At 33.7% G+C, this 25,448-nt stretch overlaps 1 protein-coding gene across 1 annotated transcript; it reads right to left on the reverse strand.

Moving 5' to 3' along the window:
* Window positions 1-1,213: 1,213 nt before the first annotated feature.
* Window positions 1,214-22,000, reverse strand: LOC133537903 (claudin-10-like). Its single transcript, XM_061879049.1, has 5 exons — window positions 21,657-22,000; window positions 7,504-7,665; window positions 7,296-7,377; window positions 3,350-3,457; window positions 1,214-3,255 (listed from the first exon to the last, which is right to left on the reverse strand). Exons 1-5 carry the CDS (start codon window positions 21,886-21,888, stop codon window positions 3,018-3,020), a joined length of 822 nt encoding a protein of 273 aa, XP_061735033.1. The 5' UTR covers window positions 21,889-22,000; the 3' UTR covers window positions 1,214-3,017.
* Between the last annotated feature and the right edge of the window lie 3,448 nt (window positions 22,001-25,448).

A 25,448-nucleotide genomic window follows, 5' to 3' on the forward strand; every position in this document is an offset into this window, starting at 1 on the left:
TTGAAACCAGGAGCTACTTCTTGGGTACTGATTAATGCGAAGGGCTACCAGTTTGATACACACTTAAATAAATTGCCAGAAATAGCCGATTTGCTCAATTTACCTTTAATAAATAAATCTATATATATAGAAAAGTGGGCATTTCTTCCTGTCATTCCGTCTTACTTTTTTTTTCCTTTTAAGGAAGGTTTTTTGTAGAGAATAAATGATGAAAAACCACTTAATTGAACGGTTTAAAAGAGGAGAAAACAGGAAAAAATGAAAATACAATTTTGAAACATAGTTTATCTTCAGTTTTGACTCTTTATCAATCAATCAATCAATCAATCAATGTTTATTTATATAGCCTTAAATCACAAATGTCTCAAAGGACTGTACAAACCACTACAAATATGACATCCTCGGAAGAACCCACCTAAGGGCAAGGAGAACTAAACACCCAGTGGGGTGACTATGAGAACCTTGGAGAGGACCTCATATATTTATATATATATATATATATATATATATATATATATATATATATCCATCCATCCATATATTTTCTACCGCTTATTCCCTTTCGGGGTCGCGGGGGGCGCTGGCGCCTATCTCAGCTACAATCGGGCGGAAGGCAGGGTACACCCTGGACAAGTCGTCACCTCATCGCAGGGCCTATATATATATATATACATATAAATATATATATATATATACATATAAATATTAAAGTTAAAGTACCAATGATTGCCACACACCCACTCGGTGTGGTGAAATCAGAGTGGGTAGCAGCAGTGCCGCACCCGGGAATCATTTTTGGAATCATTTTGGTATATATATATATATTTTTTTTTTTTTTTTTTTTACATAAATTATATATGTATAATGTTTAATGTATGTATACATATATGTGTCTATATATTATATGTATATAATTTATATACAGTATATAGAATAAAGAATATATTTATATTGTTTATTATATATACATATACACACACACACACCACACACAAACATACATACATACATATATATATATATATATATATATATATATATGTATGTATGTATGTATGTATGTATGTATGTATGAAGTTGAAGTACCAATAATTTGATCACATTTTATTCTGCATTATTAGAAACACGTGCATAAAATCAAAACAACCTGAACCATTACAACAACAACAATAATAATGGTAATAGTGATAATACAAGCATATGCAAATAGCAATATTGTTTCTTCAAAAGTTTTTTTTATTTTGCAATTAAATATTTTGCATTTTCATTAACAAGAGCCTTTCTTTAAGTGACTTATTACATTTAGGAAAACACATGATTGCAACAGCTGCTCATTATTGGCACAATGCTGGGGGAACTGTCATTACAAAACCCACAACCAGTGAAGTTGGCATGTTGTGTAATTTATAAATAAAAACAGAATAGAATGATTTGCAAATCCTTTTCAACTTATATTCAATTGAATAGACTGCAAAGACAAGAGATGTATTGTTCCAACTGAGAAACATGTTTCTTTTGTAGCAAAAATTAATTAACTTAGAATTTAACGGCAGCAAAAATTTGCAAAAAAGTTGTCAGAGGGGGGATTTTTACCACTGTGTTACAAGGCCTTTCCTTTAAAAAAAACACCCAGTAAACATTTGGGAACTGAGGAAACCAATTTTTGAAGCCTTTTAGGTGGAATTCTTTCCCATTCTTGCTTGATGTACAGCTTAAGTTGTTCAACAGTCCGGGATCTCCGTTGTGGTATTTGAGACTTCATAATGCACCACACATTTTCAATGGGAGACATGTATGGACTACAGGCAGGCCAGTCTAGTTTCCGCACTCTTTTACGACGAAGCCACGCTGTTGTAACACGTAGCTTGGCATTTACTTGCTGAAATAAGCAGGGGCGTCCATGATAACATTGCTTTTATGGCAACATATGTTGCTCCAAAACCTGTATGTACCTTTCAGTATTAATGGTGCCTTCACACATGTGTAAGTTACCCATGCCTTGGCCACTAATACACCCCCATACCATCACAGATGCTGGATTTTGAATTTCGCGCCCATTACAATCCGGATGGTTCTTTTCCTCTTTGTTCCGGAGGACACGAGGTCCACAATTTTCAAAAACAATTTGAAATGTGGACTCATCAGACCACAGAACACTTTCATACTTTGCATCAGTCCATTTTAGATGAGCTCGGGTGGCGGCGTTTCTGGGTGTTGTTGATAACTAGCTTTGGCTTTTCATAGTAGAGTTTTAACTTGCACTTAAAGATATAACAACAAACTGTAGTTACTGACAGTGGTTTTTTGAAGCGTTCCTGAGCCCATGTGGTGATATCCTTTACACACGGATGTCGCTTTTTGATGCAGTACCGCCTGATGTATTTAAAGTCCGTAATATCATCGCTTACATGCAGTGATTTCTCCAGATTCTCTGAACCTTTTGATGATATTACGGAGAGTAGACGGTGAAATCCCTAAATCCTTGCACTAGCTCGTTGAGAAATGTTCTTACACTGTTGGGACATTTTGCTCACACATTTGTTCACAAAGTGCCGACCCTCGCCTCCATCCTTGTTTGTGAATGACTGAACATTTCATGGAAGCTGCTTTTACCCCCAATCATGGCACCCACCTGTTCCCAATTAGCTTGTTCACCTGTGGGATGTCCCACATAAGTGTTTGATGAGCATTCCTCAACGTTATCAGTCTTTTTTTTGCCACTTGTGCCAGCTTTTTTTAAAAACGCGTCGCAGGCTTCATATTTCAAATGAGCTAATATCTGCAAAAAATAACACAGTTAACAAGTTCGAACGTTAACTATTTTGTCTTTGCAGTTTATTCAAACGAATATACGTTGAAAAAAGGATTTGCAGATCATTCTATTTTGTTTTTATTTATGATTTACACAACGTGCCAACTATACTGGTTTTGGGTTTTGTATGATTGTATGATCAGTCATAATTAAAGGTACAATTAGGAAGAGACAAAGGGTGACATGCAAACATTGAACAATGACATCACACATATGCGTTAGTGGCTGATGTTCTTGTGCTGCTGGTCACTGCAGAGCCACTCTTACTACTACTACTATTACTACTATTTCTTGTAGTACTACTACTACTAGTAGTAGTACTACTACTGATGCTGCTGATCTGTGATTTCCTGCTGTCACTAACATCTGCACCAAGTACCTTCTTCTTTAGGGGCGAGGCTAAGAAGGGATCAGGTAACATGTAGGCAGGCTCGCTTTTATAGCTGAAATATCCCAAAAAATATATATATTAATGACATGAGTATATTTGTTAGCATGCAAATTATCAACAAAAAAACCATCACAGGACGTGTTTACCTTGACTGGCATCCCTCCCTCCCGGCGAAGATGCTGTAAATGAGACCTCCGACCACCAGCAAGGTGGAACCCGCCCAGCCGATGAACACCCCGACACCTATTTCATACCTTTAAGCAAAATATGGGTTTTAGTAACACAAACAAATGTGACAATAAGTTGTACTTAATTCCATAGGCAATATAAGCACCACTTTCAATCTTTGAAATTAAAAAAAAAAAAAAAAATCAATCTTCTTCTTGTTAAATTTTGTGGCATGTTTGGACTGGTCCTGGATCAAGCTTGGGCAGGTCTTGGATGATGGAATTTTTTAAGCCTTTGGCTTGGTACAACAATTTTTTATTGTGCCCAATAATAAACTATTTATATGATAATATTGATTTACAACACACTGCATATGAGCGAATGAAGACCATACTTACTCAACAGCCATACATGTCACACTAAGGGTGGCGGTATGAACAATGCCAACACTGTCATAAACATGTGCCATATTGTCAGAAAAATTGTATGTAAATTATCAAAAAAAAGTCCGTTCTCCGAGTTCCCAGTGAACAGAAGCTGTCTTTGTTGTACCAAGCCAAAGGCTAAACAAATACCATTGGGTACAATGGGAGGAGACATCTATTGTCATTCAAGACCTGCCCAAGCTCGATCCAGGACCAGTCCAAGCCCGAGGCATCTTTTTCTTTTGTGTAAATGTGACCGAATACAATGGCTGTGTACACACCCCCCATTCCTTTTGAAACAGCTGTTGTTATGTAAACAGGGAAAGTCCAAACAAAAAGAGGTGGCTTTCAATCTTTCCCCAGAGCGTGCCGGAGATTGTACAAGAGTACAGCCCAGACGTTTCTCCTCAAATTGAGCCAAATTTGATTCTGTCTCCATTTAATTCCTTGCTTCTTGTCTCGTTTAATAGATATCATCAGTGGTTGAACCTGACAGATATAATGAAACCACACTAAACAACAACGACAAACACATTTTGGAAGAACAGAACATAAACACTACAGAACAAATTCCAAGTATTCCCTGCAGCACCAACTCTTCCGGGAGGCTACAATACAAACATAACATCCACTGTAATGATACCACGTACTATAGCATATCTAGTCGATACTACTATGATTACATCGATATTTCTTAACATCACAAAATCTTCTTTTGTTTTTTTTAAATGTATATTATGTTTATAAAGTCAGGAAATATGTCCCTGGACACATGAGGACTTTGAGTGATTGTATGATCCTGTAACCACTTGGAATCGGATTGATTCCCAAATTTGTGGTATCATCCAGAACTAATGTTAAGTATCTAAACAAGAGAAGAATAGGTGATTATTACATTTTAACAGAAGTGTAGATAGTGAAGTGAAGTGAATTATATTTATACAGCGCTTTTCTCTAGTGACTCAAAGCGCTTTACATAGTGAAACCCAATATCTAATTTTTACATTTAAACCAGTGTGGGTGGCAATGGGAGCAGGTGGGTAAAGTGTCTTGCCCAAGGACACAACGGCAGTGACTAGGATGGCGGAAGCGGGAATCGAACCTGCAACCCTCAAGTTGCTGGCACGGCCGCTCTACCAACCGAGCTATACCGCCAAAGGCTTCAGAAAGTCCATTGTGTATAATGGGAGGAGATGGAAGGGGTTATCTATTGTCAGCCAAGACCTGCCCAGGCTCGATCCAGGACCAGTCCAAGCCCGAGGCATCTTTTTCTTTTGTGTAAATGTGACCGAAAACAATGGCTGTGTACGTACCCCCCATTCCTTTTGAAACAGCTGTTGTTAGAACATGTTAAAACAGAAAATAAGTGGATATTAACAGTAAATGAACAAGTACATTAATAATTAATTTTTACAGTTTGTCCTTCATAATGTTGACAAAATAATAGAATGATAGATGACTGCATATGTCAGTGTCGAGGCTTGGACTATGGTGTGGTTTGTTTTCCCGTGGTGCAAATCGACTGAACCGGACATGGCGTGAAGGTAATGACATCTTTTAATTATTCCATCAAAAAGTGAAAACAAAAGGCGCTCACAGCGGAGGTACAAAACTTGGCTAAGAAAACAAAAACTATTACTATAACGTAAACTATGGACATGAAGACATGAACTAAAAAACTGACTCAACTGTGACATGAATAAACACAAAAACTTGCGTGGCAAGTAAAGAGCAGCTTGAACTTTGACCTGGACAGAGTACTCAGAGTGTCAAGAGGGCAGAGCATGAATGTGATGTCTGACTGCCTGGCAACTGCGGGCTTGAATAATGGTGACGTGACTCCAAAAGAATCAGGCGCCTGACATGAGGTCAGGTGAAAACTAAGGGGTTGTCATGGAAACAAAACAGAGAGGGAAAAAAACAGGAATTGACAAAATCCAAAAAACAAACAGAACATAGCCAAACTAAACATGATCACTAAGACATGACAGTCAGCAGCTCAAGTAGGAGCCTTTGTTTGTTTATTTACTACTAAAAGACAAGTTGTCTTGTATGTTCACTATTTTATTCAAGGACAAAAATACAATAAGAAACATACCGTATTTCCTTGAATTACCGCCGGGTATATAGTATGCGCCGGGTCAAACTCGTTTCGCAAAATAATTAGCGCATGCTTAGCATTACTGCCGGCTCAGGATTAACGCCGGGTCAAACTCGTTTCGCAAAATATTATTTTTATTAGCGCATGTCTAGAATTTCCGCCGGGTCAAACTCGTCACGTCACGAGTGACACTTCACCTGTCATCATTTTCAAAATGGAAGTGGCTGATTTCAATAATTTGAAATCGCATAAAGGGAAGAAGATTAAGAGCTTATTCAGTAGGAATTAAGGTCCAAGATATTGAATATGCTAAAAAGAACAGCAAGCAGCTATGTTTTATTAATATACCGTAGCTGCGTGTGTCAAATATGAGTCATCAAATGGTAGAGGGCGCTAGTGATCCTTCTTGCGACTACTCGGCTGCAGAAGGGTCCGGTCCGATCCGGTGGCCATGTACTGCTCGCCTGTGTATCGGCTGGGGACATCTCTGCGCTGCTGGTCCGCCTACGCTTGGGATGGTTTCCTGCTGGCTCCGCTGTGAACGGGACTCTCGCTGCTGTGTCTTGGATCCTCTTTGGACTGGACTCTCGCGACTGTGTTGTATCCATTGTGGATTGAACTTTCAGTATCATGTTAGATCCGCTCGACATCCATTGCTTTCCTCCTCTCTAAGGTTCTCATAATCATCATTGTCACCGACGTCCCACTGGGTCATTATTGTCACCGATGTCCCACTGGGTGTGAGTTTTCCTACCGAGGATGTCGTGGTGGTTTGTGCAGCCCTTTGAGACACTAGTGATTTAGGGCTATATAAGTAAACATTGATTGATTGATTGAAGAAGTGACAACAAGCAGCAAGAGTGAGCAGCGATCGTATATTTTTTTCCTCTCGCTTGCACTTTTAACATGGAGGATTACATATCTGAAATAAAACAGTTTTCTAAACTGGACTTTCAATCGAAGCAGGAGGTAATAAAGGAAGATCTCCATCGAGACAACTGAGGAAAGATAATGAAGACTTCTATAAACAAGTTATCGATGCTTTTGATCAGAAGGAGCTGCGCATGGACTTCATTTATAAGTAAAGGTAAGACCATGATAACGGTTTTGTTATTAAATGTGCTTTTCATGATGGTATCCTTACATCACACTCAAATTTATAAGCGCAGGCCTAAATTTACCGCATGTAAGCGCCGGAGTAAGAAGAGGTTTTAAAATAATTAGCGCCCCGGCAGCAATCCAAGGAAATACGGTATGTTTAATGTACCGTAATATTTTTTGTGGTCCCATTTTTTTTCTCAGAAAAGTACCAAAATACTTTTGATACCGGTACCAAAATATTGATATCGGGACAACACTAATACACACACACCGATGTAGATCGCCGCCTAAGCTTACTTCTGTTCTCTGTAGGTTGGGTCTTGGAATTCCGCTCTTATTTTGTTTCCGTAGTAGGAGAAAGCCGTCATGGAGCACAAACCTGAAACCAAAAAAAGGGCCACAGGAACTGTAAAAACCTGGAACTTTCACCATAACAGGAAATAACGTGTCGAATAACACGGGCGTTATGTTACGTGTGACATTGTGGATCTGTGCTGGGAGTTACCTGCGATGAAGTAATTCATCCCCCCAGCAAAGGTCACCCTTGCCTTAGCGAGCTCGGACCCCCCGATTTTGGTACACTTCATTCCCACCATGACCAGAACCGAGCCGAAGAAGGACAGGATGATGGCGATGATGATGAGGGCTCGGCACATGTGAATGTCCCCTGCAGGGCGAGACGGGGCAGTTGTGAAACCTGCCCATGGTCTAGGCCAGGGGTGTCAAACACATTTTATTTAGCACAGGGGCCGGCATGAAAGAAAAATCTGTGCAGAAGGGGGCCGGACTATTAAAAATCATGGCATTAAAACCAAAATATAAAGACGACTTTAGATTGTTTTCTTTGTCTTAGAAAATAGAAAAAACACATTCTGAAAATATTACAATAAAAATAGAAGTTTAGATCCATGAAGGAAAGAAGAAATTGAATGAATGTGCATAAAAATTCATTTTATTTTGTGTTGTTATTTTTTTTATGAATTAACCTCTTAGTCAGCAACCCTATGCTATCCTCTAGAGCAGTGGTCCCCAACCACCGGGCCGTGGCCTGATTGGTACCGGGCCGCAGAAGAATTTTTTATTCATTTTTATTAAAAAAAATAAAATAAAATACAATTTTAAACTAAATCAACATAAAAAAAACACCATATACACTTACAATTAGTGCACCAACCACAAAAACCTCCTTTTTTCATGACAAAAACGTTCCTTTTTCATGACAAAAAAAAAAAAAAAAAAGGATTCCTCCCCCCAGAGGTCCCCAACCTTTTTGAAACCAACAGCTACTTCTTGGGTACTGATTAATGCGAAGGGCTACCAGTTTGATACACACTTAAATAAATTGCCAGAAATAGCCAATTTGCTCAATTTACCTTTAATAAATAAATAAATAAATATTTAAAAAATGGGTATTTCTGTCTGTCATTCCGTCGTACATTTTTTTTTTCCTTTTACGGAAGGTTTTTTTGTAGAGAATAAACGATGAAAAAAAACACTTAATTGAACGATTTAAAAGAGGAGAAAACACGAAAAAAAAAAAGAAAATTAATTTTGAAACATGGTTTATCTTCAATTTCGACTCTTTAAAATTCAAAATTCAACCGAAAAAAATGAAGAGAAAAACTAGCTAATTTGAATCTTTTTGAAAAAATTTAAAAAATAATTTATAAAACATCATTAGTAATTTTTCCTGATTAAGATTAATTTTAGAATTTTGATGACATGTTTTAAATAAGTTAAAATCCAATCGGCACTTTGTTAGAATATATAACAAATTAGACCAAGCTATATTTCTAACAAAGACAAATCATTATTTCTTCTAGATTTTCCAGAGCAAAAATTTTAAAATAAATTCAAAAGACTTTGAAATAAGATTTAAATTTGATTCTACAGCTTTTCTAGGTTTGCCAGAATATTTTTATTTTATTTTAATCATAATAAGTTTGAAGAAATATTCCACAAACATTTTTCGTCGAAAAAACAGAAGCTAAAATGAAGAATTAATTCAAATGTATTTATTATTCTTTAAAATAAAATAAAAAAAATACTTGAACATTGATTTAAATTGTCAGGAAAGAAGAGGAAGGAATTTAAAAGGTAAAAAGGTATAAGTGTTTAAAAATCCTGAAATCATTTTTAAGGTTGTCATTTTTCTCTAAAATTGTCTTTCTGAAAGTTATAAGAAGCAAAGTAAAAAAATAAATGAATTTATTTAAACAAGTGAAGACCAAGTCTTTAAAATATTTTCTTGGATTTTCAAATTCTATTTTAATTTTGTTTCTCTTAGAATTAAAAATGTCAAGCAAAGCGAGACCAGCTTGCTAGTAAACAAATACAATTTAAAAATAGAGGCAGCTCACTGGTAAGTGCTGCTATTTGAGCTATTTTTAGAACAGGCCAGCGGGCTACTCATCCGGTCCTTACGGGCTACCTGGTGCCCGCGGGCACCGTGTTGGTGAAGCCTGCTCTAGAGCCACGTGGCTCAATGGAGCTTTTTCCAAAATGTATGGAAATAGGGAAAAAAAGCGGCTGAAAAATATATTTTGTGTTGTAATATGGTTTCTGTAGGAGGACAAACTCGACAAAAAAGCTTCTTAATTATTAGAAAGCCCACTGTTGAATATGTTTGTGTTGATGCTTCACTGATGAGAGTGTTTGGCGAGCGCCGTTTTGTCCTACTAATTTCAGCGGCCCTCGAACCCACCGTCGTGTGGACCGTGACTCAACAGTTTGTTTTACATGTACAACTTTCTCCGACCTTACTACAGAAAGACGTTTTTTATGCCACTCCTTTGTTTCATTTTGTCCACCAAACGTTTTATACTGTGCGTGAATGAACAAAAGTGAGTTTATCTAAGTCTTTTAATGTTTTGCGACTCCAGAAAAATTACTTTTTTGTATTTTTGGTCCAATGTGGCGCTTTCAAAATTTCGGGTTGCCGACCTCTGTCTTTGGCCATGAGGTGAACCAGGAAAAAGTTGCTAGAAAATGACTTTCGACCCCACGTCTGGGAACTACTCTTTTTTTTTTTTTTTTTGCATTTTTGCATAGACAATGCCATTGTGAACATTAGATTAAAAGTTCTCCGCTAAATATTTTTTTTAGAGCCATAAATGTATAAAAATAGGAATTAAAAAAAAAAAAAAAAAAAGGTAAATCTTATGCAGCTGCTTTTTTTTGTAAATGTGTTCACATTCATTCCGGAAACATAATCTCTCTAACAAATTGACATTAATATGTAAACCTAACATTTTATACAAGTATTTTAGCATTTGTTAGCACTTTAATTTGAATTTAAACCATGAACATATGAAAAAAACTGAAAAAAAAACCGCTTCAAAATAAGTGAATAGCGACCTGTACAATTGAACATACACATGGTACATTTTGATTAACAATAATGTTTTGGACATTAAAAAGTTCAGTAGATACTGTGTTATAAGAGGAAGTAAAATAATAAAATAAAATAAAGAACGCTTTGGCCCAAAATGGCTGAAAACAATCAAAATATCGAATAATGCCGAAAAATGGAAATACAACAAAAACTACATTACAGTTTAGAATCTGTGCACAATCTGGTATTAAACAATATTTACATAAACAAAACAATGTGCTGATGTCACAGCAGGTCTTGGGTATTTTTTTTGAATAACATTTTTTATTATTTTGGCTTACCTTTGCACATTTTTAAAGGCATATCACAAGAATTCTTTGATAGATTTTCCTCAAATTTTGGCACTAAAGTCTTAGTGGCCACATGCGTGGACAGCACCTTTTAGCTCTTATTCCCAAAATAGTGTACATTATTGAATTGGGGTCTTATGGCCACTTAGGTGGACACTTATACTGCCATCTGATGGTTTGATTGATTGATTGATTGATAGATTGATACTTTTATTAGTAGATTGCACCGTACAATTGACCACTAAATGGTAACACCCGAATACGTTTTTCAACTTGTTTAAGTCGGGGTCTACATTAATCAATTCATGGTAAAACACTTTGGCCCAGAATGGTCAGAAGAGTATAAAATAAAATAGAATTTGTAAAAAAAAAAAAAAAAAGTGTAAAAATGCAAATGTGCATGTACACGTCTGTGTACTTATGGACTAATTACATCATATAAAAAAATGATTTTTAGTTTTTATTCTAATTAGGGTCCAATAAGCCCAAATAGCAAAAAGAAATTTAAAAAAAGTGTTTACAAAAAAGTAGGACCCCAAAAATGTACTGTGGGAGCCCATTTTTATGACTTGATTTTGAAAATGTTAAAGTATTGGTGCATGCAAAACAGCAGCCGGTTTTAATACTAATCTAACATCATCCCGGGGCCATAGACAATGAATTTGCGGACCAAATCTGGATCGGGGACCTTGACTTTGACACCCCTGGTATAGTCGTATAGCGCTGGTTGAGTAAGCATGTCAAGTTAGACTCAAATAAATTACTCATCTTTTTTGTTTTTGTGTGGGGGTGGGCACAGAGATTTTGAAGAAAAAGTCAAAATATAACAAAACAAAAAACAAAACAAAGTTGTAATTTTAGTTCAATTTTACAGTGGCATAATACAAAGATGACATACATAAATATCATGATTAATCCTAATTCCAAAACGGGATGAATCTAATTAAAACAATGTGATGTCAACTCACATTGAATTGACATCCCACTGGGTTGTGAGTTTTTCCTTGCCCTTTTGTGGGATCTGAGCCGAGGATGTCCTTGTGGCTTGTGCAGCCCTTTGAGACACTTGTGATTTAGGGCTATATAAATAAACTTTGATTGATTGATTGATAGGTTTAAAATATTTTTTATCTTGTAGAGAAATAAGCCATCTTATACCAAAAAGAAGAGTTTTACTACAATAATAAATATATATATAAAATGTGTAGCAAAGTCAAAATAGTAAAACAAAATTCAATTTTACAGGAACAACATCAAAGTATACAAAAAGAAAGTCCCAGTGTTACCGGAAAAAAAATACAGGCAAAAAAATTAAAATAAGATAAGTCACAATATTACAGAAAAACAATCTATAATTTCACAATAAAAAAGTTAAAATATTACAAAAAAATGTTGTTTTTTCACAGTATTAAAGTTGAAATATTACTAGAAGAAGTTGTATTTTTCATTAATCCGCTTTACATATTACAAGAAAAAAGAGACATTTGGAACGGAATTATTTCCTTTTTTTGTTTTATAAAAAAATGTTTTGGCAAGGCTTTTATAATTGTACAGTAACAACATTAAAGTATGCAAATAAAAAGTCACAGTGTTTCCAGAAAAAAATACAAGCAAAACAATGAAAATAAGAGAAGTCACAATATTACAGAAAAACAATCTATATTTTCACAATAATAAAATAAAGAAATACTACAAGAATAAGTTGCTTTTTTCACTGTATTAAAGTTGGAATATTACTAGAACAAGCTGTATTTTTCAATAATACACTAAAAATATTACAAGAAAAAAGAAACACTTGGAACAGATTTTTTTGTGTGTGTGTGTGTTCCAAAAAAATGTTTTGAGAAAGCATTTACAATTTTAAAGGAACAACATCAAAGTATGCAAATAAAAAGTCACAATATTACAGAAAAACTATTTATATTATCACAAAAATAAAGTTAAAATATTACAATAAAAGTTTTTTCACAGTATTACATTTGAAATATTACTACAACAAGTTGTAATTTCACAGTATTAAAGTTGAAATATTATTAGAAAAAATTGTATTTCCACACTATTTATGTTGAAATATTACTGGAACAAGTTGTATTTTTCAATAATACACTTGAAATATTACAAGAAAAAATAGACACTTGGAACAGATTTATTTCCTTTTTTTTGTGTTGAAAATATTACTAGAACAAGTTGTATTTTCACAGTATTAAAGTTAAAATATTACTACCACAAGTTGTATTTTCACAATATTTTTTAAAGTTAAAATACTACTAGAACAAGTTGTATTTTTCAATAACACATTTTAAATATTACAAGAAAAAAGAGACACTTAGAACAGATTTATTTTCTTTTTTTGTGTTGAAAATATTATTAAAACAAGGTGTATTTTCACAGTATTTTTTAAAGTTCAAATATTACTAGAACAAGTTGTATTTTTCAAAAACACACTTTAAATATTACATGAAAAAAGAGACACTTGGAACATATTTATTTCCTATTTTTGTGTTGAAAATATTGCGAGAACAAGTTGTATCTTCTCAATATTTCTTAAAGTTGAAATATTACTAGAACAAGTTGTATTTTTCAACAACACACTTTAATTATTACAAGAAAAAAGAGACACTTGGAACAGATTAATTTCTATGTTTTGTCTTACAAAAAAAATATATTTTGAAAAAAAGCATTTATAATTTTGAAGGAACAACATCAAAGTATAAAAATAAAAAAATCACAGTGCAACCAGAAAATAATACAAGCAAAACAATAATTAAAAAAAATTCTATAGGGGCCTCTGTCCCAAAGGGACGTCGGTCCCTAATAAGAGAAGTCACAATATTACAGAAAAACAATCTATATTTTTACAATGATAAAGTGAAAAAATACAGCAAGAAAAAGTTGTTTTTTTCACAGTATAAAAGTTGGAATATTACTAGAACAAGTTGTATTTTTCAAAAATACACTTTAAATATTACAAGAAAAAAGTGACATTTGGAACATTTATTTAGATTTATTTCCTTTTTTGTGTGTTGAAAATATTACTAACACAAGTTGTATTTTCACAGCCTTAAAGTTGAAATATTACTAGAACAAGTTGTATTTTCACAGCATCAAAGTTGAAATATTACTAGAACAAGTCGTATTTTTCAATAATACACATTAAATATTACAAGAAAAAAGTCACACTTGTAACATATTTATTTCCTTTTTTTGTTACAAAGAAATTGTAAAGAAAATAATAATAAAATAAGATGAGTCTCAATATTACAGAAAAACTATCTATATTTTAACAATACTTAAGTTAAAATATTACAAGAAAAAGTTGTTTTTTCACAGTATTAAAGTTAAAATATTACTAGAACAATTTGTATTTTTCAATAACACACTTTAATTATTACAAGAAAAATGAGACACTTGGAACAGATTTATTTCCTTTTTTTGTGTTGAAAATATTACTAGAACAAGTTGTATTTTCACAGAATTAAAGTTGAAATATTACTAGAACAAGTTGTATTTTTCAATAATACACTTTAAATATTACAAGGTAAAAGATACACTTGGAACAGATTTATTTCCTTTTTTTGTGTTGAAAATATTACTAGAACAAGTTATATTTTCACAATATTTTTCAAAGTTCAAATATAACAAGAACAAGTTGTATTTTTCAATTACACTCTTTAAATATTAAAAGAAAAAAGAGACACTTGGAACATATTAATTTCCTATTTTTGTGTTGAAAATATTGCGAGAACAACTTGTATTTTCTCAATATTTCTTAAAGTTGAAATATTACTAGAACAAGTTGTATTTTTCAACAACACACTTTAATTATTACAAGAAAAAAGAGACACTTGGAACTGATTAATTTCTATGTTTTGTCTTACAAAAAAAATATATTTTGAAAAAAAGCATTTATAATTTTGAAGGAACAACATCAAAGTATAAAAATAAAAAATTCACAGTGCAACCAGAAAATAATACAAGCAAAACGATAATTAAAAAAAAATTCTATAGGGGCCTCTGTCCCAAAGGGACATCGGTCCCTAATAAGAGAAGTCACAATATTACAGAAAAACAATCTATATTTTTACAATGATAAAGTGAAAAAATACAGCAAGAAAAAGTTGTTTTTTTCACAGTATAAAAGTTGGAATATTACTACAAGTTGTATTTTTCAAAAATACACTTTAAATATTACAAGAAAAAAGTGACACTTGGAACAGATTTATTTCCTTTTTTGTGTGTTGAAAATATTACTAACACAAGTTGAATTTTCACAGCCTTAAAGTTAAAATATTACGAGAACAAGTTGTATTTTTCAATAATACACATTAAATATTACAAGAAAAAAGTCACACTTGTAACATATTTATTTCCTTTTTTTGTGTTACAAAGAAATTGTAAAAAAATAATAATAATAAAATAAGATGAGTCACAAAATTACAGAAAATATATTTTAACAATACTTAAGTTAAAATATTTTAACAATACTTAAGTTAAAATATTACAAGAAAAAGTAGTTTTTTCACACTATTTATGTTGAAATATTACTGGAACAAGTTGTATTTTGGAATAATACACTTTAAATATTACAAGAAAAAAGAGACACTAGGAACAGATTTATTTCTTTTTTTGTGTGTTGAAAATATTGCGAGAACACGTATTTTCACAGTATTTTTTAAAGTTCAAATTTTACTAGAACAAGTTGTATTTTTCAATAACACTCTTTAAATATTACAAGAAAAAAGAGACATTTCGAACAGATTTATTTCCTTTTTTTGTGTGTTGAAAATATTACTAGCACAAGGTGTATTTTCACAGTAGTTTTTAAAGTTGAAATATAACTAGAACAAGTTGTATTTTTCAATAACACACTTTAAATATTACAAGAAAAAAGAAACACTTGGAATAGATTTATTTCCTATTTTTGTGTTGAAAATATTACTAGCACAAGTTGTATTATCACAGAATTAAAGTTGAAATATTATTAGAACAAGTTGTATTTTTCAATAATACACTTTAAATATTACAAGGGAAAATAGACACTTGGAACAGATTTATCTCCTTTTTTTGTGTTGAAAATATTACTAGAACACGTTGTATTTTCACAATATTAAAGTTGAAATATTACTCGAACAAGTTGTTTTTTCACGGTATTAAAGTTGAAGTAATACACTTTAAATCAGGGTTGTCAAACTCAAATATATTTTCAAATAATAATAACAATAATTTAAAAATATCAATGGTATATTAAATAAAATTTTAATTAAAAAAAATATATTGCCTCTTTCCTATTTGTAGCTTTCTGATGTAAATATCAACGTTAACTTGTCGGGGTTTGTTGGTAGCGGGGGGTGTATATTGTAGTATCCCGGAAGAGTTAGTGCTGCAAGGGTTTCTGGGTATTTGTTCTGTTGTGTTTATGTTGTGTTACGGTGCGGATGTTCTCCCTAAATGTGGTTGTCATTCTTGTTTGGTGTGGGTTCACAGTGTGGCGCATATTTGTAACAGTGTTAAAGTTGTTTATACGGCCACCCTCAGTATGACCTGTATGGCGGTTGACCAAGTATGCATCGCATTCACTTGTTTGTGTGTAAAGTCTGCATATAGTATGTTTGTATGGAGAAAAAGCGGACGGGACGACAGGTTGTAGAGGACGTTGAATGCAGTGCCTTTAAGGCACGTCCCCAATGATGTTGTTTGGGTGGAAATCGAGAGAAACTTGGTTGCCCCGGGTGATTTTCGGCAAGGGCACTGAAATTCGGGAGTCTCCCGGGAAAATCGGGAGGGTTGGTAAGTTTGAGTATTAGCGGTGAATGCGGTGTTATAACACCGGCGGGCTAGCTCTAATGTTAATTTGATATTGCCTCAAGGGCCAAATTAAATTACACGGTGGGCCAAATTTGGCCCGCGGGCCAGAGTTTGACACCCAGGTAGAAGACACTTGGAACAGATTTTTTTTTTTTTTGTGTGTTGCAAAAAAAAATTAAAGCTGCAAGCAGTGTTGGTCGGGTCCGCCCTTGGCTGCTGCCAAGTCAGACCTATGTAGAGGTTTTTGTTTCATGTCTCTACGACATTCCTAACAGAAGTTATAAGCAGTTTTGTCTGTGTTTTTTCCTAGGGGGCGCTAGAGCGCAATTTTGATTTTTAGGGTTTGGTTTTTTTATTAGATGGCAATTTTCGCCTGTCCTGATATGTGTGTAAAATTTGGTGAGTTTTGAAGCATGTTAAGGGGGTCATATTACAGCTCGCCGTTTCTGGATGTTGTTGATCAATGGCTTTCGCTTTGCATAGTAGAGCTTTAACTTGCACTTTGAAGCATTTTAAGGTGGTCAAATTACAGCTCAAAGAGGCAAAAATGACATTTTTTAGAAAACTTTGTGCAGGGGTTCTTTGAAGGCGCGTAAAATCAAAACTGGAGCAGTAATCAAAACTCTGTGAATAACTTTAATCAGAAAGGTTCAATCTCTCTTCTGTGCGAGTTTGAAGCCGAAACGACAAACGCGCTCAGAGGAGCTAACGTTTGACGGGTGTTTACAAAACTTTTATTTTGAAGGGGTAATTTCTTACTTCCTGTTAATTTTTCCTGAAGGATGTCAATTAATAAAATGTAGGTCCAAGTGAGACCTACATAGAGGTTTTTGTTTCATGTCTCTACGACATTCCTACCGGAGGTTACAGGCAGTTTTGTCTGTGTTTTCTTCCTAGGAGCATTTTTTTCTGTGTTTTATTCAAAAATTGCGCTAGAGCGCAATTTTGAGTTTTGGGGTTTGTTTTTTTCATTAGATCACAATTTTCGCCAGTCTTGATGTGTGTGCCAAGTTTGGTGAGTTTTGAAGCATTTTATGGGGGTGAAAGTACAGTTCAAAGAGGCAAAAATTGAATTTTTTGCGAAAATGTTGTATTGAAGGGGGTTTTTGCCAACTTTTTGTTGATTTTTGCCCCAGAAAGTAAAATTATGAAATGTAGGTCTAAGTCAGTTCTACATAGAAGTTTTTGTTTCATGTCTCTACAACATTGCTAACAGAAGTTATAAGCAGTCTGTTTTTTTTTTGTTTTTTTTTAGGGGGCGCTAGAGCGCAATTTTAATTTTTGGGGTTTGGTTGCTTTGGGAAGGTTTGCCACACCGACGTGTGTGTCAAATCTTATGAGTTTTGAAGCATGTTAAGGGGGTCAAATTACAGCGCATAGGTGCAGAATAATAAAGAATAATAATAAAGAATAATAAAACCTTACAGTTTCAATAGGGTCCTTTGGCCCATTGCAAAAGGACTCATTTGGAGTCCTTTTGCAATGGGCCTGGTGGACCCTAATCATTTTTTGAGATGGCAATGCCACTCCCACTTCCACAACAATCATTACAGTTATTGTGCATTGTCTAATTTTTTTGTATTTAATTTAATAATGTGGAAACATCATTGGAGTAAAAATACAAGCATTATACTTATAGTTGCTATACTTAGAATGTCTGTACTATATTGCACTTATGTACAGTACTATATTATACTTAGTTGATGCACTATTGTACTTAGAATGTTTGTACTATATTAGTACTATATTATACTTAGTTGATGCACTATTGTACTTAGAATGTTTGTACTATATTAGTACTATATTATACTTACAGTTGATGCACTATTGTATTTAGAATGTTTGTACTATATTAGTACTATATTATACTTACAGTTGATGCACTATTGTATTTCGAATGTTGTACTATATTAGTACTATATTATACTTACAGTTCATGCATTGTTGTACTTAGAATATTTGTACTATATTAGTACTATATTCTACTTACAGTTGATGCACTAATGTACTTAGAATGTTTGTACTATATTGCACTTATGTACAGTACTATATTATACTTAGTTGATGCACTATTGTACTTAGAATGTTTGTACTATATTAGTACTATATTATACTTAGTTGATGCACTATTGTACTTAGAATGTTTGTACTATATTAGTACTATATTATACTTAGTTGATGCACTATTGTACTTAGAATGTTTGTACTATATTAGTACTATATTATACTTACAGTTGATGCACTATTGTATTTAGAATGTTTGTACTATATTAGTACTATATTATACTTACAGTTGATGCACTATTGTATTTCGAATGTTGTACTATATTAGTACTATATTATACTTACAGTTCATGCATTGTTGTACTTAGAATATTTGTACTATATTAGTACTATATTATACTTACAGTTGATGCACTATTGTACTTAGAATATCTGTACTATATTGCACTTATGTACAGTACTTTATTATACTTACAGTTGATGCACTATTGTACTTAGAATGTTTGTACTATATTAGCACTATATTATACTTACAGTTGATGCACTATTGTACTTTGAATGTTTGTACTATATTGCGCTTATGTACAGTACTTTATTATACTTACAGTTGATGCACTATTGTACTTAGAATGTTTGTACTATATTGCACTTATGTACAGTACTATATTATACTTACAGTTGATGCACTATTGTACTTAGAATGTTTGTACTATATTAGTACTATATTATACTTACAGTTGATGCACTATTGTACTTAGAATGTTTGTACTATATTAGTTCTATATTATACTTACATTTGATGCACAATTGTACTTACAATGTTTGTACTATATTAGTACTATATTATACTTACAGTTGATGCACTACTGTACTTACAATGTTTGTACTATATTAGTACTATATTATACTTACAGTTGATGCACAATTGTACTTACAATGTTTGTACTATATTGCGCTTATGTACAGTACTATATTATACTTACAGTTGATGCACTATTGTACTTACAATGTTAGTACTATATTAGTACTATATTATACTTACAGTTGATGCACTATTGTACTTAGAATGTTTGTACTATATTGCACTTATGTACAGTACTTTATTATACTTACAGTTGATGCACTATTGTACTTAGAATGTTTGTACTATATTAGTACTATATTATACTTACAGTTGATGCACTATTGTACTTACAATGTTAGTACTATATTAGTACTATATTATACTTACAGTTGATGCACTATTGTACTTAGAATGTTTGTACTATATTGCACTTATGTACAGTACTTTATTATACTTACAGTTGATGCACTATTGTACTTAGAATGTTTGTACTATATTAGTACTATATTATACTTACAGTTGATGCACTATTGTACTTACAATGTTAGTACTATATTAGTACTATATTATACTTACAGTTGATGCACTATTGTACTTAGAATGTTTGTACTATATTGCACTTATGTACAGTACTTTATTATACTTACAGTTGATGCACTATTGTACTTAGAATGTTTGTACTATATTAGTACTATATTATACTTACAGTTGATGCACCTTTGTACTTAGAATGTTTGTACTATATTAGTACTATATTATACTTACAGTTGATGCACTATTGTACTTAGAATGTTTGTACTATATTGCACTTATGTACAGTACTTTATTATACTTACAGTTGATGCACTATTGTATTTAGAATGTTTGTACTATATTAGTACTATATTATACTTACAGTTGATGCACTATTGTATTTTGAATGTTGTACTATATTAGTACTATATTATACTTACAGTTTATGCATTGTTGTACTTAGAATGTTTGTACTATATTAGTACTATATTATACTTACAGTTGATGCATTGTTGTACTTAGAATGTTTGTACTATAATAGTACTATATTATACTTACAGTTGATGCATTGTTGTACTTAGAATGTTTGTACTATATTAGTACTATATTATACTTACAGTTGATGCACTACTGTACTTAGAATGTTTGTACTATATTAGTACTATATTATACTTACAGTTGATGCACTACTGTACTTAGAATGTTTGTACTATATTGCACTTATGTACAGTACTTTATTATACTTACAGTTGATGCACTATTGTATTTAGAATGTTTGTACTATATTAGTACTATATTATACTTACAGTTGATGCACTACTGTACTTAGAATGTTTGTACTATATTAGTACTATATTATACTTACAGTTGATGCATTGTTGTACTTAGAATGTTTGTACTATATTAGTACTATATTATACTTACAGTTGATGCACTACTGTACTTAGAATGTTTGTACTATATTAGTACTATATTATACTTACAGTTGATGCACTATTGTATTTCGAATGTTGTACTATATTAGTACTATATTATACTTACAGTTTATGCATTGTTGTACTTAGAATGTTTGTACTATATTAGTACTATATTATACTTACAGTTGATGCACTATTGTACTTAGAATGTTTGTACTATATTAGTACTATATTATACTTACAGTTGATGCACTATTGTATTTAGAATGTTTGTACTATATTAGTACTATATTATACTTACAGTTGATGCACTATTGTATTTCGAATGTTTGTACTATATTAGTACTATATTATACTTACAGTTGATGCATTGTTGTACTTAGAATGTTTGTACTATATTAGTACTATATTATACTTACAGTTGATGCACTATTGTATTTAGAATGTTTGTACTATATTAGTACTATATTATACTTACAGTTGATGCATTGTTGTACTTAGAATGTTTGTACTATATTAGTACTATATTATACTTACAGTTGATGCATTGTTGTACTTAGAATGTTTGTACTATATTAGTACTATATTATACTTACAGTTGATGCACTATTGTATTTAGAATGTTTGTACTATATTAGTACTATATTCTACTTACAGTTGATGCATTGTTGTACTTAGAATGTTTGTACTATATTAGTACTATATTCTACTTACAGTTGATGCATTGTTGTACTTAGAATGTTTGTACTATATTAGTACTATATTATACTTACAGTTGATGCACTATTGTACTTAGAATGTTTGTGCTATATTAGTACTATATTATACTTACAGTTGATGCACTATTGTACTTAGAATGTTTGTACTATATTAGTACTATATTGTACTTACAGTTGAGTGCCAGCAAAGAAGGGATCCCCTTGCAGTCCGACACACCGGTGGAATCTGACACACAATCCTTCCACAGGTTGGAGAAGTAGTTGGACGTAGTCAAGACAATGGTGCCGACCTCAGACCAGGTCCAGATCTCTGTGGGCATGGTGGAACACACCAGGATCCACCCTGACACGCACACCACGAAGCAGCCTATCTCCATGTACATCACTACCGTCCTGTAACCCATTTTATTTTCACTTCTTCTAAAAACGGTAAGGAGAAGACGAGGAAGAAGGTGATTCAGTCACTTTAGTGTGTGTGCATGCAAACACCATGATGATGATGATGGTGTGTGTGTGTTGTGTGTGTGGTGTTTTGCACTGACACACCTGTGTTTCATGAGGGTCGCCATCATCAGGTGTTTGTTTTGTGCATGGAAGCCCACACAAACACAAGGAGGACAGCCCAACGCCACACAGAAATGTTCCAACAGAGATGCAAACCCTCAACCCACTTTGAGTTGGGAAATTGTGTTAGATGTAAATATAAACGGAATACAATGATTTGCAAATTATTTTCAACCCATATTCAGTTGAATATGCTACAAAGACAACATGTCTGATGTTCAAACTATCATCAAATAATCATTAACTTTAGAATTTGATGCCAGCAACACGTGACAAAGAAGTTGGGAAAGGTGGCAATAAATACTGATTACGTTGAGGAATGCTCATCAAACACTTATTTGGAACATCCTACAGGTGTGCAGGCTAATTGGGAACAGGTGGGTGCCATGATTGGGTATAAAAACAGCTTCCCAAAAAAATACTCAGTCTTTCACAAGAAAGGATGGGGCGAGGTACACCCCTTTGTCCACAATAGTCAAACAGTTTAAGAAAAACGTTTCTCAAAGTGCAATTGCAAGAAATTTAGGGATTTCAACATCTACGATCCATAATATCATCAAAAGGTTCAGAGAATCTGGAGAAATCACTCCACATAAGCGGCATTGGCCAGAAACCAACATTGAATGACCGTGACCTTCGATCCCTCGGACGGGGCTGTATCAAAAACCGACATCAATCTCTTAAGGATATCACCACATTGGCTCAGGATCACTTCAGAAAACCACTGTCACTAAATACAGTTTGTCGCTACATCTGTAAGTGCAAGTTAAAGCTCTACTATGCAAAGCGAAGCCATTTATCAACAACACCCAGAAACGCCGCCGGCTTCTCTGGGCCCGAGATCATCTAAGATGGACTGATGCAAATTGTACGAGTCCACATTTCAAATTGTTTTTAGAAATATTCGACATTGTGTCATCCGGACCAAAAGGGAAGCGAACTATCCAGACTGTTATCGACGCAAAGTTCAAAAGCCAGTATCTGTGATGGTATGGGGGTGCATTAGTGCCCAAGACATGGGTAACTTACACATCTGTGAAGGCACCATTAATGCTGAAAGGTACATACAGGTTACTGACAGTGGTTTTCTGGAGTGTTCCTGAGCCCATGTGGTGATATCCTTTGCACACTGATGTCCATTTTTGATGCAGTACCCCCTGTGGGATCCAAGGTCACGGCATTCAATGTTACGTGCAGTGATTTCTCGAGATTCTTTGAACCTTTTGATAATATTAAGGACCTTAGATGGAGGAATCCCTCAATTATTTGCAATAATTGGTTGAGAAATGTTGTTCTTAAACGGTTTGACAATTTGCTCACTCATTTGTTCAAAAAGTGGTGTACCTCGCCCCTTCCTTGTTTGTGAATGACTGAGCATTTCATGGAAACTGCTTTTACACCCAATCATGGCACCCACCTGTTCCCAATTAGCCTGTTCACCTGTGGGATGTTCCAAATAAGTGTTTGATGAGCATTCCTCAACTTTATCAGTGTTTTTTGCCACTCGTGCCAGCTTTTTTGAAACATGTTGCAGTAATCCAATTCCAAATGAGCTAATATTTGCAAATATAACAACCTTTTCCAGTTCGAACATTAAATATCTTGTCTTTGTAGTCTAATCTATTGAATATAAGTTGAAAAGGATTCGCAAAACATTGTATTCTGTTTTTATTTATCCTTTACACAAGGTGTCAACTTCACTGGTTTTGGGGTTTGTATTATCCTATAAAGTCCCATAATTATAGAAATAACTTCATTAACAAAAGTCACATTTCTTTATTTACAATAAAAAGTCCAAATTTTTGAAAGTATTTTTGGATTTTGAAAACAAAGATGTAATTTTCAAAGCAAAAACTTAAGCTGTATATCAAGCAAGAATGTGGTAAAAAAAACAAAAATTAAATACAAACCCCGTTTCCATATGAGTTGGGAAATTGTGATAGATGTAAATATAAAAGGAATACAATGATTTGCAAATCATTTTCAACCCATATTCAATTGAATGCACTACAAAGACAACATATTTGATGTTCAAACTGATAAACTTTTATTTTTATTTTTGCAAATAATAATTCACTTAGAATTTCATGGCTGCAACACGTGCCAAAGTAGTTGGGAAAGGGCATGTTCACCACTGTGTTACATCACCTTTTCCTTTAACAACACTCAATAAACGTTTGGGAACTGAGGAAACTAATTGTTGAAGCTTTGAAAGTGGAATTCTTTCCCATTCTTGTTTTATGTAGAGCTTCAGTCGTTCAACAGTCCGGGGTCTCCGCTGTCGTATTTTACGCTTCATAATGCACCACACATTTTCCATGGGAGACAGGTCTGGACTGCAGGCGGGCCAGGAAAGAACCCGCACTCTTTTTTTACGAAGCCACGCTGTTGTAAAACATGCTGAATTTGGCTTTGCATTGTCTTGCTGAAATAAGCAGGGGCGTCCATGAAAAAGACGGCGCTTAGATGGCAGCATATGTTGTTCCAAAACCTGTATGTACCTTTCAGCATTAATGTTGCCTTCACAGATGTGTAAGTTACCCATGCCTTGGGCACTAATGCACCCCCATACCATCACAGATGCTGGCTTTTGAACTTTGCGTCGATAACAGTCTGGATGGTTCGCTTAGCCTTTGGTCCGGATGACATGATGTCGAACATTTCCAAAAACAATTTAAAAAAAGAGGACTCGTCAGACCACAGAACACTTTTCCACTTTGCATTAGTCCATCTTAGATGATCTCGGGGCCCAGAGAAGCCGGTGGTGTTTCTGGATGTTGTTGATAAATGGCTTTCGCTTTGCATAGTAGAGCTTTAACTTGCACTTACAGATGTAGCGACAAACTGTATTTAGTGACAGTGGTTTTCTGAAGTGTTCCTGACTCCATGTGGTGATATCCTTTAGAGATTGATGTCGTTTTTTGATACAGTGCCCTCTGAGGGATCGAAGGTCACGGTCCTTCAATGTTGGTTCCCGGCCATGCCGCTTACGTGGAGTGATTTCTCCAGATTCTCTGAACCTTTTGATGATATTATGGACCGTAGATGTTGAAATCCCTACATTTCTTGCAATTGCACTTTGAGAAACGTTGTTCTTAAACTGTTTGACTATTTGCTCACGCAGTTGTGGACAAAGGGGTGTACCTCGCCCCATCCTTTCTTGTGAAAGACTGAGCATTTTTTGGGAAGCTGTTTTTATACCCAATCATGGCACCCACCTGTTCCCAATTAGCCTGCACACCTGTGGGATGTTGCAAATAAGTGTTTGATGAGCATTCCTCAAATTTATCAGTATTTATTGCCACCTTTCCCAACTACTTTGTCAATTCTAAAGTTAATGATTATTTGCCAAAAAAAAAAAATGTTTATCAGTTTGAACATCAAATATGTTGTCTTTGTA

This window comes from Nerophis ophidion, linkage group LG19, assembly GCF_033978795.1.
Source record: "Nerophis ophidion isolate RoL-2023_Sa linkage group LG19, RoL_Noph_v1.0, whole genome shotgun sequence".
NCBI lineage: Eukaryota > Metazoa > Chordata > Actinopteri > Syngnathiformes > Syngnathidae > Nerophis > Nerophis ophidion.